At 38.6% G+C, this 19310-nt stretch overlaps 1 protein-coding gene across 7 annotated transcripts in view; it reads left to right on the plus strand.

Annotated features, from left to right (window-relative positions):
- Window positions 1–19310, plus strand: part of LAMA2 (laminin subunit alpha 2) — a 1513089-nt gene that overhangs the window by 773864 nt on the left and 719915 nt on the right. For all 7 annotated transcript variants that reach the window (XM_073627245.1, XM_073627247.1, XM_073627249.1 and 4 more), the window contains exons 13-14: window positions 8289–8396; window positions 14936–15147. In XM_073627245.1, the coding sequence (XP_073483346.1) occupies window positions 8289–8396; window positions 14936–15147 (320 nt within the window). The remainder of the gene's footprint in view (window positions 1–8288; window positions 8397–14935; window positions 15148–19310) is intronic.

Here is a 19310-nt window from a genome sequence, read left to right on the forward strand (position 1 = left end):
AAATGATAAATGGTTTTCAAAATGTCTTACAAATAAATATGTGAAAAGTGTGGCTTGCATTTGTATTCAGCCCCCCTGTGTCAATACTTTGTAGAACCACCTTTCGCTGCAATTACAGCTGCAAGTCTTTTTGTGGATGTCTCTAGCAGCTTTGCACATGTAGAGAGTGACATTTTTGCCTATTCTTCTTTGAAAAATAGCTCAAGCTTTGTCAGATTGGATAAAGAGCATCTGTGAACAGCAATTTTCAAGTCTTGTCACAGATTCTCAATTGGATTTAGGTCTGGACTTTGACTGGGCCATTCTAATACATGAATATGCTTTGATCTAAATTCCTTCCATTGTAGCTCTGGCTGTATGTTTAGGGTTGTTGTCCTGCTGGAAAGTCCTGCCCCAGTCTCAAGTCTTTTGCAGGTTTTCTTCTATGGTTGCTATGTATTTGGCTCGATCCATCTTCCCATCAACTCTGAGCAGCTTCTCTGTCCCAGCTGAAGAAAAGCATCACCACAACATGATGCTGCCACCACCATGTTTCATGGTAGGGATGGTGTGTTCAGGGTGATGTGCAGTGTTTGTTTTACACCACACATAACGTTTTGCTTTTAGACCAAAAAGTTCAATTTTGGTCTCATCTGATCAGAGCACCTTCTTCCACATGTTTGCTGTGTCCCCTACATGGCTATTCGCAAACTGCAAACAGGAATTCTTATGGCTTTCTTTCAACAATGGCTTTCTTCTTGCCACTCTTCCATAAAGGCCAGATTTGTGGAGTACACAACTAATAGTTGTCCTGTGGACAGATTCTCCCACCTGAGCCGTGGATCTCTGCGGCTCATCCAGATTTACCATGGGCCTCTTAGCTGCTTCTCTGATTAATGCTCTCCTTGCCCGGCCTGTCTTTTTAGGTGGATGGCTATGTCTTGGTAGGTTTGCAGTTGTGCCATACTCTTTCTATTTTTTGATGATGGATTGAATAGTGCTCCTTGAAATGTTCAAAGCTTGGGATATTTTTATATAACCTAACTCTGCTTTAAATTTGTCTTTTATTCCTGACCTGTCTGGTGTGTTACTTGGCCTTCATGATGCAGTTTGTTTACTAAGGTTCTTTAACAAATCTCTGAGGGCTTCACAGAATAGCTGTATTTATACTGAGATTAAATTACACACAGTTAGACTCTATTTACTAATTAGATGACTTCTGAAGGCAGTTGGCTTCACTAGGTTTTAGTTAGGGGTATCAGAGTAAAGGGGGCTGAATACAAATGCACACCACACTTTTCAGATATTTATTTGTAAAAAATATTGAAAACCATTTATCATTTTCCTTACACTTCACAATTCTGTGCCACTTTGTGTTGGTCTATCACATCCCAATAAAATACATATCCGTTTTTGGTTGCAACATGACAAAATGTGGAAAAATGTCAAGGGGTATGAATACTTTTTCAAGGCAATGTATATATTGCCTTTAGAAATTCTATATTAAGGTAAAGTTATTTAGATGCTCATATACATTTTCTCAAAACATGTGTATAAACAGGTAGTTTTATACTAGAGTTTACAGCCAACTATTTATGGAAGCAAATATAATTTATTTTTGTTGCCAGAGAATTATGTGTAAATTAAGATCTGTTTTTTAACCTGAAACTGTAAACATACAGAGATCTATGGTCTTATGGAACTTAGAAGTGAATTTTTCATGGGAAAGCCGAGATGCACAATGCATATTAAAATTATTAAGATCTCCAAATATGAAGAGCCCTTATTGATGACTGTTACTATACTGTTTGAAATATAACTGTCTTTGTAGGTAACTGCCTGGACTTACCAGTTGAATTTAAATAGTTTTTTTTTTGTTTTGCTTTGTGGCATGAAATAAAGAAGGGGCCACACAGATATGTGTGTCAGAAAGGGGTGTTTAGCACATCTTCCCATTCCTGTTAGTAAGACTTTTACTTTTTACACATGGGTAATTTGTGCTGGCTTTTGCTTTAGACTAAAAATAACTAGGAGGGTAGCCTTTTCTTGCATTCAAATTTTAAATGCTGCTTACTTCTGCCCAGGAGAGGTTTAGAGAAATGGACTGACAATGAGCATTGCATGATTGTTGCTATCCTCAGTTCACGAATGCAAGGCATTGTAAGGATTCTCTCAGGATCCTGGATTTATATTTTAGGATAAGTGTATGACTTATGCCATGTACACATGGGCGAACTTTTCGGCATCAAAGGTCCAACTGTCTTTCCGACCGATTTTTGACGAACTTTTGACAGACTTCCGACGGACTTTCGAACGAATGGACTTGGTTACACACAATAACATCAAAGTCCGACGGATTTGTACGTAATGATGTACAACCGGACTAAAATAAGGAAGTTCATAGCCAGTAGCCAATAGCTGCCCTAGCGTTGGTTTTCATCCATTGGACTAGCATACAGACGAGCTGATTTCTCAATAGGAACTGGGTCCGGCAGAGTTCCAGCGGAAAGATTTGAAACATGTTCCAAATCTAATTGATTTTTGACCGAAAAAGTCCGCTGCAGGTCCGATGAAGCCCACACATGGTCGGATTGTCTGACAGATTAGTTCCGCCGGACCAGTCTGGTCGAAAAGTCCACCTGTGTGTACACGGCATAAGACTATCGTCTCAAGGAACACATATTCAGAGTTTGATGTTGATGTTTTGCTCAAGCCTAAATAGTAGCTTTGTAACTCTATTTTTAGTTTCTTAAAAACGTGTTGAAAAATATCTGCATCCTCACATCACTTAAATTATGCTATGGTATTATGGAAAATATTTATAAAAATGTCAAGTACATTTCTGCAAAACATACACTTTTCACGTGTTTTTCCCTTACAGATTACTAAAGGCAATATCAAAAATGACATCCATTATATAATGCAGTCTGCCAATAGTATTAAAGTAGAATGTTAGCAAAAAAATAAGACAATTGTCAAACAGGCAGGGTTTATTTTTTACATTATTTTATCTTTAAAGAAAGATTCACAAACACAGCAAATGACTGTCATTGATGCATATACAAGTCGTCGAATTTTAAAACTTATACAAAATAGAGTACAATAAGAAAATACAGAGTATAAACCATGGGGGTTATTTACGAAAGGCAAATCCACTTTGCACTACAAGTGCACTGCAAGTGCACTTGGAAGTGCAGTCGCTGTAAATCCGAGGGGGGCATGCAAGGATAATAAAAGACAGCATTTTAGCTTGCACATGATCGGATTATAAAATCAGCAGAGCTTCCCCTCATTTCAGATCTTCCCCTCATATTTACAGCGACTGCACTTCCAAGTGCACTTGCAGTGCACTTGTAGTGCAAAGTGGATTTGCCTTTAGTAAATAACCCCCCATGCGTACATAATCTTTTACCAGTCAGAACCTACACCGACAGGTAGTACAGGCAGAACTTTTACAGTGGTTGTAGAACCAGTGAAGTGACTGGCCTCAGGTGATACACAGAGATGAAATGAATTATCCTACATAAGTTGTACCCGTTTATCTGCTGTTTTCTCTCCTCTACACCTATTCAAAGTCCAGAATTGATAGAGTTTGTCAGAGTTCAGAAAAAGGGTGTGGAGAGCTGAAATCACACACTACAGAACTCAGTGAGGAGATTTCTGAGAGCTAATTTGAGGGAAGGGACACACCCCCCTCCACACAGCCAACAGGAACAGGGCTGAGGCTGTCAATCTGCTGGAGGTCCCTCCCCTGTCAACATTTTTCTCTTGGAGTCAGGAAAACTTGTCAGAGATGATTCATGCTGATAGCAGAGGAATGAAGCAGCAGACAGAAATTGCACTTAGTGCTCTTAATTGAGACAAGTACACACTATAAATGGATGTGTTTTGTTCATATTTCATGTCTGAGTTTACAAATGCTTTAATGTAAAAGAGATATACTAATGTCTCGTCTCCATTAAAGTTTCCTACCTGCCTGTCTACCCTGTAAATTGAGCTGCGCACACACGGCTCAGTGTACAATTTCAGCAATGCCAATATTAATTAATTCCCACATGTGCTGGAGTGATGTTATCTCAGCCCTGACAATGAAAATGGCTGGAGGTTGGTACCTGGAAGCAGACTGACTTAAGATGTCAGCAGTTGGCAGGTAGCTCCTGGACATCGCAGTGGTGTGGACCAGGTGAGTACAGTTCCACTTTAATAAAGCAGTCTTTGTTTTTTAGAGTCCTCCCTGTATCTTATTTTTTTAACCTGTTAAGTCTGATGTTGTTTTTTAACTTCCTTTAACAGACCAAGCTATGCAGCAAAAGTAGAAGTTAGATGGTTGAGACAAACCATTTAACAATGACAGGGGTGCTCCCAATGGTCAACTTGTATTCCTTTCTGTAAAACGTTTATTGTCCCAAATGAAAAAACTGTTGCTATTACTACATAAAAGTGTTAGGCAGGAATTATACTTTATTTTGTTATTTACTTATGTAATGTCCATCTAATTCTACTATTCCATCCAACAATACTCTCTCCAGACAGTGCTGCTGCCCAAGGGTGTCTCATTGCTCCTTCATAGATAGAGGAGACACCCTTAGAGAGGAAGCATGTTACTGGCTGGATCACCTATTGCAAATAAAGGAAACAAGTCTAAACAAAGAAAATTAATGCAGCCGTGACATTTAAGCTTTAGTGTTTAACTTTCTGATTTTGGGTTTCGACACTTAACTATGGGGTTGATTTACTAAAATCAAAGAGTGAAAAATCTGGTGCAGCTACACATGGCAGTCAATCAGCTTCTAACTGAAGCTTATTCAATTATGCGTTGACAAAAAAAATCCTGAAAGCTGATTGGTTTTTATGCAGAGCTGCACTAGATTTTGCACTCTCCAGTTTTAATAAATCAACCCTGTTGCAGGCTAATATCATACAGCTCGTTTGTGTTCTGAGTGTTGTCAGCACTGCCCAGATTGTTTTCTAACCTACCTAACCATTCCAACTCTCAGAACTCAGATCTCTGTCCAAAGGACACAAGAAAGTTTTGAATTTCTGACAAGATCACTTGGTTTTATTTGTACTTATGAAACAGAACTAACAAAATGCTTCCAACTGTATATTTAACAAGCCAAAAGAGAGTGAATAAGTAAAGTTCATGGTTAGGCCTCGTTCACACTGGCACTGTCAAGCCGGTATTTATATGCATTTAAAGGGCATTTCCAGTTGCATATAAAGGCATATAATAATGTTTTAATGGTGCAATTTACACTGTATGTTTATCTGCATTTAGGTGTAGTCAGTTAATCTGCATGTTGAAAAAAATTAATTCTGTGGGGTTACTTTACTAATACTGGAGAGTACAAAATCTGGTGCAGTTGTGCATGGTAGCCAATCAGATTCTAACTTCAGCTTGTTCAATTAATCTTTGACAGAAAACCTAGAAGCTGTTTCTATGGACATCTGCACCAGATTTTGCACTCTCCGGTTTTAGTAAATCAACCCCTGTGCTCAGGTTTCACTTTAGACATTCTAAACGTGACTAAATGCATGTGAACATGTGTAAAAAATTCTAAACATGCCTTAATGTGTCTTCCTGATTTAGAGAAGGGACATCTAAATGATGGAAAAGGTGATTTGGAGGCACAAAAGTTGTTTATGCTGCCCAGATCACTTCTCCTTTGTTTAGAAAAGGTAAATGCAAGAGTGCCAATATGAATGAAGTATAGGGTTTCCTTGTCAAATTTGTTTATTAAAGTTTAACAAATCACAAAGATAAGTTCAAACGCAGTACCAGAAAGCAACATGTCAAGGTATAATAAACAATTATTGCTCCAAAACATAACTGGAAATAGCCTATATTGCAGTGTCTATTCTAAGATTAGTGATGTAAACCTAAAATGAATAATAAAGGTATAACAAAGCCTCAGGAGTCATAGGGTTTCAATACATACATATGAGGCTTTAAATGTTTGGAATTGATTGAATATTGGGAGTAGTCCTGTACTTAAAATGTTGGTCTGGTTGGGATAAAATGTAGGAATGTTGGTATGACAAAAAGACAAATACCTGTACCTTTATGATAGTTTTTAATCCTCTCTTTTAATAAATAGCATGCCCAATCACAATGTAGACAAGCAAAACTAAACATTTGAAATAATACTGACAGTCTGACTTAAACAAAATATAGGGGCTACTATTGTTGACCTCATATTCCGTAAGTGCAAATGGCTTTAGTACTTTAAGTCATTCCTGATCTGCATACTTGCTCAGGGTCAATAACTTGGAAAGTCAACTATAATTTTCCAAAGAAGTTCAGTAGTAGAAGCTTCCAGAATTCGGTTAGGAAAGGTACACTTTTAGGTCTCATTCACACAGGTGAAGCCTTCAGTAAAAAAAAACAAAAAAAAAACTGGTGTTTGTGTTAGCATTGCCCATATCTGGGGTTGTTCAGAAGAGCGTGTTTGTGTTGCTATATGGCACAGCATTCTAGTTAACTTGGCATGTCATATTTGGCAGTCATTAAGCATGCCAAACTCACTTACTAAAATCAATGGAACTCCCCACAACTGCGTGCTAACATGCAGCTATGGTTGCATATATAAATTTAAAATCTACATTTGGATAAAAAAATAAAATCATTCAATATAGGACAGTATTTCCTCCTGTCCATCTGTAAACTGGCTCTAAACCATGATCTAAAAATCAGTTAAGCATGGATTATTGTACAGAGTCTGTTGCCCTTGTGAAATAAGCCTTATTTTTTTTTAAATGTATTCACTATGACAAATCACTGCCTCACAATAATCTCTGAAGGCAAAATGTTTGTGGTTTTCAGGACAACATAACAGTAAGGGGTCTATGTATAAAACATTTGCTGAACAAATGTGATACACATCTGCACAGCATCAATGAAAATTGCCATATTCTAAGTATATATTTACCCTGTATGATAGTAATCACCATCTAGTGGCCATAATGCGGTATTTGTTTATTAATATTTCAATCAGAAAAAAAGGAATTTTGACCACTGGATGGTGCTTACGATCATACAAGTTTTATCACACAGAATACAGCAAGTGTCTTTAAATCTTTTTGGATGTAAGTTACATTTGTTCAGCAAACTTTTTTACAAGCAGACCATAAAGTGGTTGTAAACCCTGTTACACCACTTTTACCTACAGGTAAGAGTCATTCGAGGGAGTGACTTCATCTCCAGCCAATCACAGTGCCAGAGCCACAGACCCAGAAGTAACTCTGGTGGGAGATGTCCACACTGTATTTGGGGGGGGGGGGGGGATGCCGATCCAGGGCATCGTTCTAAAGTAAGTAAGTATTTCATAATGAGCTAGTATGCGATGCATACTAGCTTATTATGCCTATGTCTTGCAGGGTTTGTTTTTTTTGCTGTTTTTTTTCTGAGGTTTACAACCTCTTTAAATATGTCCATATTGCCTATTGTGTAATGTCATCAGCTCACTGTCACTAAATTAGAAGGTAAGAAATGTTGTAGCTTTCTAAATGTTTAAAGAATATCACTAGGGCTTTCAATAGTTTAAACATGTAACATAGCTTGACTTCCCTTGCCATGCATAAATACCATTGAAAGCAGCCTGGTTTAATGCATTTTTCATGTGTCCTGTATAAAAGATGAGATCTGAGCTCCCAACTCACAGATCAAGCTATTCATTGCTCAATCATAAACGAAACCTACTGTGGTTTGTTACCTATTTAATGACTTGTTTTACATGCAGTGCACTAAATAATCCTGTCTACCAATAAAGAATTATCTAGCCCTGTTGGGATTCTAACATCTCTGTTAAAATATTTTAATAATGTTTAATATTAAAAAGTTCAAAGATAGACCATTATACCTATTGCCCTCTGTCGATGTTGGCTGCCAGTTTGAGACTGAATGCCCTATATTGGGGGCTATGTAAATATTCACAAATGGCATTATTAGTTAGATCTGAAGCAAAATGTAGTTTATGTACATGCTGTGGTTACAGGATTATTTCAGATGCAAAGTCATGTATATCTAGAGTTTGAACAGACAACATACAGATATTTGAAAGCTATAATTATTATTCACATATGCTTAGAGGTTACCATAAAAGCTTGTAGAGTGATGATTCTAATGTCTTTCAAGTTGTTGCTAATAATGTTTTTCCACAATTGATTTTCTGCTTATTTTCTAAGTTTAACTTGCGCTTTGGATCAATATGCAAGATGAATCAATTAACATCAATCAAATAAAAGAACTCACTGAAACGCCAGAGATTGGCAAATAAATACCCTAATCAATTTCTTTTGATCTTCTGTAGGTTGCAGCTGTGGGAGGACATTTAACATACACAATCTCCTATGACTCAGCTGTTAGAGATGATGATGGTGATAAGGAGCTAAGAGGTCACCCAAATATCATTATTGAGGTAGGAATGTTTGTAGCTTTTTTTGATGGTATATTTATAACTCATGTACATTTTTCAATTAAAACATACATTAAAGAGTATCAGAAAAGATATGCATAAAAGGTTTCTGACATTACTGAAAAAAATGATTCTAAAAGCAATTTGCATACCAAAGACTTGGCATACAGGAAATGATTACTTTTCCAAAATAACAAAATCTGAACCTTCATCAATGCTCAGAGAATAGCGTACACCTGTCAACTTGAACATCTTTTTCATTTCTCAGGCATGTCAAACTCAAATAAAATAGTTGGCTGAATTGAATGTAATTTAACTTTAAGGGGCCACATTATGTCTACTGAGGACCACATCTGCCTACATCCAGGCAAAAAATAAATTATGGAACTTAATTAGCCTTAACAATATAATAACAATATAAACTTAGTACATTTTATCCCACACAAAGGGTCCTTTAGATAATTTCCTAAAGTATAGAAATACAAAATTATGCTAGGTGTAGCTTTTATAATCGAGAAGAGATTAATTTCAGAATTTTAAACCAGCTAAGGGTCACAAAGAAAGAATAAGAGCACATAAATTATTTATACGTTTACTGCTTCCTTCCATATTTTGTTGATTATTCTTTCCTTGCACATTGCCCATGCTGAGGGAACATTAATCTATGCCCCTCATCTCTCTTTTATAGCCAACAGCCAAAGCTATGCACAGCTGCTAGATGTCATATTTGACTGTCAGGGACAGTTCTGAACCCTACTAATGATCTAGAACCAATTAAAGTGTTTCCTGATCATGTGGTCACAATGTCAACTATAACATTGTGACCACATAAATAATGGAGACTTCACTGACAAAAATTAACTTTCAGCTTGCAGATGTCACTGCAGAATGAAAATTTGCTTTGTTTAGTACATTAATTGTCAGATACAATTACAGTAATAACAAAATACATCCTATAATTAAAAAAAAAACATGATTTTTAATTAAAACAGAGTACCAAATAAAATCCTTGTGTCCTTTAAATGTAAAAATCATTTAAGTAGGCAAATCAATCATAGAGTTAAAGGCAAGTTAACAGAAGCATTCTGATGCTACTGAATTTGCAGAGGGCTTCAGTGACCTCTAAGTATAAAAGGGTTAAGGTTCTTGAGACCCTAACATGCCAGGAAAGTACAAATACCCCACAAATGACACCTTTTTGGAAACTAGATATTCAAAAGTATTTAGAAAGGGGCATGGTGAGTTTTTTAAAGTTGTCATTTTTTCCCACAATTCTTTGCAAAATCCAGATTTTTTTTATTTTTTATTTTTTCACAAAATTGTCATATTAGCAAGTTATTTCTCACACACAGCATATGCATACCACAAATTACACCCCAAAACACATTCTGCTACTCCTCCTGAGTACGGTGATACCACATGTGTGAGACTTTTACACCTCGTGGCCACATACAGAGGCCCAACATGCAGGGAGCGCCATCAGGTGTTCTCGAGCATAAATTATACATCTAATTTTCTGACTACCTCTTACACTTTAGAAGGCCCTGGAGCACCAGGACAATGGAAACGCCCCAAAAATGACCCCATTTTGGAAAGTAAACACCCCAACGTATAATCTATGAGTCATAATGAGTCTTTTGAACAGTCATTTTTTTCTACAAATTTTTGGAAAATGTGGAAAGAAAATGAAAATGCATTTTTTTAACACAAAGTTGTCCATTTATACAATATTTTTAACACATAGCATGTACATACCAAAAATGAAACCCCAAAATACATTCTCCTACTCCTCCTGAGTACAGCGATACCACGTGTGAGACTTCCACAGCCTGGCCACATACAGAGGCCGAGTACGGCTGGGTATGGCTGAGCATGGCTGAGTATGGCTGGGTATGGCTGAGTATGACTGAGCATAGCTGGGTACAGCTCGGTATGGCTGGATATGGCTGGGTATCACTTAGTATGGCTGAACATGGCTCGGTACAGCTCGGTATGGCTGAGTACGGCTGAGTATGGCTGGGTATCGCCGAGTATGGCTGAGCATGGCTGGGTACAGCTCGGTATGGCTGAGTATGGCTGGGTATGGCTAAGTATGGCTGAGTATGGCTGGGGGTGGATGGGATGGCTGAGCATGGATGGATGGCTGAGTATTGCTGAGTATGGATGGCTGAGCATGGATGGGTGGATAAGTATGAGTATGGATGGATGAGTACAAATGGCGGGATGGCTGAGCGTGGATGGTGGGATGGCTGAGTGTTGATGGTGGGATGGCTGAGTGTGGATGGATGAGCGTGGATGGTGGGATGGCTGAGTGTGGATGGCAGGATGGCTGAGTGTGGATGGCAGGATGGCTGAGTGTGGATGGCGGGATGGCTGAGTGTGGATGGCGGGATGGCTGAGTGTGGATGGTGGGATGGATGGGCATGGATGGCAGGATGGATGAGCGTGGATGGCGGGATGGCTGAGCGTGGATGGTGGGATGGATGAGCGTGGATGGCGGGGTGGCTGAGTGTGGATGGCTTAGACAGAGGGATGGATGGATACTGGATTTGTCTCTGAGCAGCACTGTGGGCACTACACATCCAGCCCACAGCACTGCTGCATCTGTTCTCTCCCCTCTCCGCTCACACTGTAGGGAGAGGGAAGAGAGGAACTGGATGTCACGCCGGTTTGTTTACATGTGATCGCTCCATCGTTTGACGGAGCGATCATGTGGTAAACGGCCACTGTCAGTGGCCATTTACCGTGATCCGTGATGCAGGACCCGGCGGTCATGGATACACCCATGTGCATGCCCCAGGGGGCACGCGGGAGCGTGATTCTGGGAGGACGTCATAGTACACTCTCCCAGAGTTATCCAATCACCCTGTAGCCGTCATTTGGCTATGGGCCGGTTGGTAAGTGGTTAATAACTACTGCAGTAGGGAACCGGCACAAAAGATACACTCAGCATCTTTCCAAATACTGTAGCTGTTCTGTTTATTCCGCATAATTGAAGTTTTTTTATACACATGATTACGTAGGCATCGCATTAATATTAAATTTATACTTTTATGGTAACAAGGGGCGTAACATAGGCAGGTTGAATTCTAATTAGAATTCGAAAGAATGCAACATGTAATCAAAACATTAGTAGTGCCGTGTGCACAATGAGTGCAGTATGCAATACATAGGCAAATCATACAAAATAGAATACAGTTATATAAAGAATGCACAATTTCTTTTACAGTTTTGCTGACATTTTTGCCAATAAGATACTATATTAAAAAAAAAGTTTTAATGATGTCAACATATAGATTCCCAATCCTGAATAGATCTTGTGAGAATCATGATCTAGAACAGGCTTATTTAGCTATTGCAAATGTTAGTTTTAAGCTAATTTATGCAGGGCATGGGGGAATAGCAATTTCCCTTTAGTAAAGCACAAAACAATTAACTGCTTCAGAACCCATTGTGCACACTGGTTCATAAAATATTTCCTGTATTAGGCTAGGTTCACACTGATGTGGCTCTGCGAGCCTTGTTTTGCTTCGGCATGGCAGTCCATTCATTTAAATGGGCTACCATGCCTCCTGGAAAGCAGGGAGAAGGTCCATGCAGGATTCTGGAAAGCCCTGCACGGGAACTGTAAGTGCAGTGTATTTCCCAGTGCTGTTACGATTCCCAGTGCCTGTGGCATGCCATTAGGAATAATGGCACCCGCACGCAGGAGGCATGTTTTCCTGTGCAGATGGTTGCGGCTGCGGGAACAGGTGTGGACTTGCAGCGAGAACCACCTACACAGATGGGAACCTAGCCGTATACAGTATGCGATACTGCTAATTAGTGTCACACCCCCCTAGTGTTTCCCCTATGAAAGTGTAGCTTTTATTTTTCTATTAAGGAAGTTTTGGAGCCAATTACAAACATTGACTGTTTTCTCCTCAATATTTTTCATTACAGGAATAACCATACATCGACCATCACAATGTTATATAATTGCTTAGTCAAGTGAAGCATAGATCACATGATTCAATTAAAGCTGCCCATACAAAAGTCCATCTCTTTTTCATTCAACCCACAGCATCATTGTATTCTAACAACAAGGAGACTTTCCTTGCTCCAAGAATACACAGATCTACACTGCAGTTAGATAGATCAACAGTAGATCGACTTCGATACAACCACAGTACCCATACACAGATCAATCAGACAAATTTTGATCCATCTAGGGGTAGCTTAACACTTACATAAACCCTTTATGAGCTGATTTATTTTTATTTCAGATGTCCCTTACAATCATCTCTCTATCTAGATTTCTTATGCACTGTGCAGTCAGATTTATGCTTGGTGATTTTGTGGGTGTGGATACGAATGGGGGTATGAATCTGTGGGTGTGGTTAAAAAAGGCATAGTCAGTGGGGTGTTTCCAGATTTTGTTTTGAAAATCTGGTAGCCTTGATTTAAATTAAATGTCCACTTGCCCACTTCACACCTCATTATTGATACTACAGCTGTTCCTAGCTGGAGGGGCAAGACCATAGCTTTTGGGTTCACATGGCACAATTGCAAGCAATAAGAGCATAATGAAAACTTGTTGATAGGGATGGGCGAATGGTTCGGCCCGAGCATGAGTTTGGGCCGAACTTTGATTGTTCGACAGTTCAGGGAACAACGAACAGTATGCGGTGTCCGCAGCAAATTCTAAAGCCGCAGAACACCTTTAAAGTCTATGGGACACTTATGTGAAAAACCAGAAGTACTCATTTTAAAGGCTTATATGTATGTTATTGTCATAAAAAGTGTTTGGGGCCCTGGGTCCTGCCCCAGGGGACATGTATCAATGCAAAAAAAGTTTTAAAAATGGCCGTTTTTTCAGGAGCAGTGATTTTAATAATGCTTAAAGTGAAACAATAAAAATGAAATATTCCTTTAAATATCATGCCTGGGGGGTATCTATAGTATCTATAGTATGCCTGTAAAGTGGCACAATTTTCCCATGTTTAGAACAGTACCGCAGCAAAATGACATTTATAAAGGTAAAAAGTCATTTAAAACTGCTTGCGGCTGTCATGAATTGTCGGGTCTCGGCAATATAGATAAAACTCGTTGAAAAAACGGCATGGGTTCCCCCTAGTCCATTACCAGGCCCTTTGGGTCTGGTATGCATTTTAAGGGGAACCCTGTGTCAAAATTAAAAAAAAATGGTGTGGGGGTCCCCCCAAAATCCATACCAGACCTTTATCTAAGCACGCAACCTGGCAGGCCACAGGAAAAAATGGGGGCGAGAGAGCGGTCCCCCTCCTGAACCTTACCAGGCCACATGCCCTCAACATGAGGGTGCACCTTGTCCCCGTGTTGATGGTGACAAGGGTCTCATCCCCACAACACTTGCCCAATGGCTGTGGGGGTATGCGGGTGGGGGGCTTATCAGAATCTGGAAGCCCCCTATAACAAGGGTACCCCGAGATCCCGGCCCTCCATGTGAATTGGTAACAGGGTACATTGTACCCCTACCATTTCACAAAAAAAGTGTAAAAAATGGTAAAAAAGACAAAAGACAGCTTGGGACAAGTCCTTTATTAAGAGATAAAAAATAAAAATGCCCCGCGTTGTAAATCCACGCCGCCCGATGGACTGAAAAAGACAAAAAAAGCCGTAACAGTTCCGCCTCCATGGGAGGCTCCCGCTGAGTGACGCTTCTTCTTGGTGACAGCTGTTATATAGCTGAGGGCAGGGCCACCCGGTGACGTAAATGGGGGAAGCCCCCGTGGCTTCAGAGGGGGGCAGGGTCACCCGTTTACGTCTCAACCATAAGCTCAGAGCAGACATCCAACTAAGAAGAGCCAACTGAGGGCATCATTCAGGAAAAATTTTCGTTAGCAACGTCACCTCCCCCCCAATAAAGCCATGGCAATAATAATAGACAGGGTTTAGGGTGTTTGGATCTTCAGAAGGCTGCAATACCTACTGGCTGGCTGCAGTTTCATGTGAGTGTAATCTAACCCTTTAAATTCACCTTTAAATTCACCCTTTAAATTCATCCTTTAAACTCACCACTCTTCTTAGAACTGTAGTTAGCCTTTCTAAATTTACTTCTCCAAATAAATTTGTTAGCATGTGCCATATATTCTTACTTTCTGACATTCTCCCAATAATGAAAACCTCTTTCACTATGGCTTAAGAGTTTTGACAGTGCAATTATGTTCTTTTCAATAGGATGGCCATGAACATGTAGACATACAGTATGTGGCTAATTAGCCAAGCAGGTAAAGTATAGCTGTTCTTTAGTACCTCTGCTCCATAACGTGGAACTGGCAGCTCAGTGAAATTTTTCTGTTCTTATCCATGGAGAGGAAAACAGGGAGGAGATAAGTAGCACTGACAGACGTATACTGTTTACCTTGGCATCTGGGCTGAGCCATTATCATCTCATATCTATGGGTAGTCTAAAATACACATTTCTAAATGACTATCTGTTTAACTGTATTATTTTTGCCTGGTAGCAGGTAATCCTAACAATATCATGTTTTTTTTTTTTATATTTCTAAAAATATCTACAGGGTAATGGCTTGATGATTAGCACTATACATGATGGTATTGACCTACAACCATTTGAAGAACGCACTGAAAAAGTTGAGCTGCGTCCTGAAAATTTTAGAAAGTATGGGACAGAATATCCAATCAGCAGAAATGAATTCATGACTGTGCTGGCAAACATTGATAAATTTCTTATTCGAGCAACTTACAGCAATCAGCGAGATGCTATCTACAGGTAACTATTGCACTAACATTTTAGCAAAAAATTCCTCTTATTTATATAAAGGACTTAATAAAGAACAAGGTTTTTCTGATGAAGAATAACACAATGCTATACATGTAAACTTGCCCATGTGCACACAGCTGTATGCATGAATACATGCTTGTAACTCCCACTGTGCAAGAACACGGACCTATATGAGGCAGATTGGTTGATGAAACTGCAGAAGGTGGCCCTGACAGATTAAGGCACTATGGGGTTGATCTACTAAAACTGGAGAGTGCAAAATCTGATGCAGCTCTGCACAGAAACCAATCAACTTCCAGTTTTTATTGTCAACGCTTAATTGTACAAGCTAAGTTAGAAAGTTAGAAGCCGATTGGCTACCATACTCAGCTGCACCTGATTTTGCACTCTCCAGTTTTTAAAAAAAAGCCCCTATACATGCACTTATGTTTTATATTTTACTTTCATTTTTTTTAATGATATACAGTATATCTAAGATTAAAATGATGCACCAATGAATAATAATGTCTTAAAATATGTACTGAATGTAATTGTATATGTACATGGGGCAGACATATTTCTAATTGGTCCTTAAGTGGTTAAATGAGTGTTTATTTTTATTTATTATAAGTCTGCATAATTTTCTCTATACTACAACAGTAGCTTCTTGCCTCATAGATGGATTTAAAACTTCAAGATAAAGCAGATCATACACTGTTAAAATTTTCTCTGCTTTCTGATGAACTGAAGATCAGATGTAGGCGCCGTGCAGGTTTTTTGAAAGCTTGCGGCGCTGGCTGTCAAAATGCAATAGCCACAGTGGGAGATTTGTCCATCTGTGCTATGTAGCCTGCAGGCTGAACAGAAAAAAATCTATATGTGTATAGCCAGTTTGAGTTGTCTAGTAAAGTATGAGGCAATGCTGATGAGCCATTCAGGCATGCACAAATGTTACTTACTACTAGTTTGTAAACAAAATTATAATAATATAACAGTAATAAGTACATTCTAATAACAGAAAATATGTATAGAACCATTTTACATGGAAATGTAGGCTGTACCTATCCCTCCTTCAATACCCAATTTACCTTTAACCTCCCTAGCGGTATGATTATTTCAGATTTTTTATGCTTTGCATGGAAATTTGGCAGGGAATTTTTTTTGCATGGAAATTTGGCGTTCTATATTGTAGGCCTGTAATTCTTAGGAATAACACACTTAAATCTGCCCAAACAAGAGTCCAGTAGACATCTCGGGTATGATAAAGTTTCAAAAACACTAAATCATAAATTATAATATAAAAAATAACTATAAATAATTATAAGAAATAATAATATAATAATAATAAAAATGATTCAATAATGTAATCAGAAATTTGTAATGTAATAATGTAATGAAATTTGCTCAGTTGCAGAATTGTCGCTGTCATTAATTTCAGTGTTTGATGATGGATTTCCCCACAAATCGCTATCGCCCATTTCTGCAAGTGATTCTAATTTATTATCGCTGTTTTCTAGCTGGTCTAAAACACTTTTGATATAAAGGGACAGTTTTGGTTGCTATGGACAATCTCCAGTTTCCAGGCAAAAAGAACAGTTTTTATAGTATAAAACTGCATGCAGGGCACTGGAGAAATCACTAGGGACAAAAGGGAGTTGACATAAATTGATACAGTAATGTAATCTGTAAGATTACAGTGTACTGTATATGTATTGTGTGTTTTTTACTTTTTGAATTTGGCGCCGTTTTCCGTCCTGTGTTGCGATCCCGAGTCTGGCTCGGGGTTACCGCTTTTGGTACTGAAAATCCACCCCGAGCCAGACTCGGGAATACCGCCAGGGGGGTTAACAAATAAATACACTCACGACGTACTTGGAATATAATTGGCTGAGGCATGTTTATTGGTGTAAACTGTAAATAACTTAAATCTATTCAATCATTTAAGTAATTCATAAAATTCTCACTTGTAAATAATAAATATAAACAGCTTAGTCTTTAGGACTCGAGCAATACCTTATATCAAAAAACAAGTCCCCCTTTTAACTTTGAAGGGTGACAAAACCACATAGAGTGCCTGCGACAAGGGTGGAGGGGAATGGGGAGCTTGTTGCTGTAATCTGACCAGCCGTGAAAAGATTCCTGCGGAGCACCCCTTTATATAACATTGCCCCACTTCCAGAATGTTCCCACTGGTCATGTGACCTTTTGAACCTTCCTGGTTGGATCAATAACATTCTCTACCTATACTCCAGTGTTACCTGACCCTATTTTCCCGCCTGATCTAGTGTACATTTTTCTTAAAGTGACATGACTTTTTATTTATTTATTTATTTTTATATAAATAAATATTATATCTGTCCAGGGGGCAGCCACATGTCCATTCTGTTTGGGCCATATTCTTTAGCCCTCTCAGGCCATGGAAATGTAGGCCACACCTATCCCTCCTTCAATACCCAATTTACCTTTAATAAATAAATACACTCACGCGTACTTGGAATATAATTGGCCGAGGCACGTTTATTGGTGTAAACTGTAAATAACTTAAATCCATTTAATCATTTAATGAATTCATAAAATTCTCACTTGTAAATAATAAATATAAACAGATCAATCTTCAGGACTCGAGCAATACCGTATATCAAAAAACAAGTCCCCACCAGCCGGGCTTGAATTATCAAGTCCGGCCTATCCCACCACCACGGCCAATTCGATGCTATTCTGAAATCCCACATTGCAAATGTCTAAACCTATATCAGACAGATGAACTCCATCTGCCCTGTATAAGCCTTCATAACCTCCCTCTATATGAAAAACCACCAATAAGCGGCATGAATTTTTCTATGGATCTGTTTACCCGACGCCTGATTTTTTCCATATTTTTAAACTGAACATCTTGAAGCCATATTAGACTTGGGACTATTTCTAAAAATATTATAGTTGTATTCGGGGCAGACAATTTGAATGTATGTAGATCCCATTTCATCGCAAACATAAGGTCTAGGGTTTTAGCTCTACCCACATCATTTCCCCCCAAATGGACAATTAGAATATCTGGGACTGGCCACAATTCCAACAATCTAGAGAGATAAAAAGACAAATTTAACCATTTCAGACCACAAATTCCTCTCCATAAAACTTGGAATTTCTCAGGATCCATTGACAGATTAGGTGTATAACAATGCAACCTGGATTGTTTGTTGGCCCAAAATATAAAGGAGTGGCCCAGGATCCAAATCATTATTCTATTACCTATAAGAGAAATTAAAGAGATCAGGTCTAACATATATATTAAATCGCTGTGAATCCCATCTTCCTATTCTTTTAATTATTGCCGCATCAAGGCCCATTTTTGCAGCTTTGGTTGCTGCACCAATCCTAAATGAATGAGATGCGAAATTAAATGCTTGTAGCCCTAACTTCAACATGCATGTTTTGAGAACCATATTAAATTGATATCCTGTAAGGGGTGACCTATCCAAATGAACCAAAAAACGCCCTTTACCAGATGGTCTAATTGCGAGGCACTCCTTTACCGTTCTTAATGGACAAATTTCCACTGCTCTGCAACTATAAAGAGTAATCCATACACCCTTTCCTGATCTGTCTGTTTTGGAATGTGCAATGAATATATTAAGTCCTGCCCTGCATTTTTTTAATGGGGTACCCCCATAACATTCATACCAGACCAGACATCTTTTATTTCATTCTTGTTGTAGGATGTGCTAAAGCAAAAATGACATTTACAAAGAAAAAAAATGATACAGTTTAAAGTGTCATTGTCCCATTCTTAAAAAAAAAAAAAAAATGGTTAGCCCACAGAGCCCTCCACATTAATCTGCCCCTTCACAGGTAGGATTATGATACCCTCCAGGCATATTATTTAAAGGAATTGGACATTTTTTATATTTTAAGCATATAAAAATCACTGCTCTTGGCTACATTATTTTTTTTTTCTTATTCACCAAGGCAGTGCCCGTTCTCATTCTATTTTTTACATCCTCTGGCCTATTAGTCCAAAAATGGTCATTTGTAATTTGACAGATTCATTTTTTGTTGATTTTAATGGGGTTAGCTTTCAGCATCCAACTTCTTTGAAGTTCACTAGCCCTGCTTGAACCAAACTCAGGGCATTTGGCTCATCACTACTCATAGCATCCCTGGACCTTTCACAA

The sequence above is a fragment of the Aquarana catesbeiana genome, linkage group LG04 (assembly GCF_042186555.1).
Source record: "Aquarana catesbeiana isolate 2022-GZ linkage group LG04, ASM4218655v1, whole genome shotgun sequence".
Lineage (NCBI taxonomy): Eukaryota > Metazoa > Chordata > Amphibia > Anura > Ranidae > Aquarana > Aquarana catesbeiana.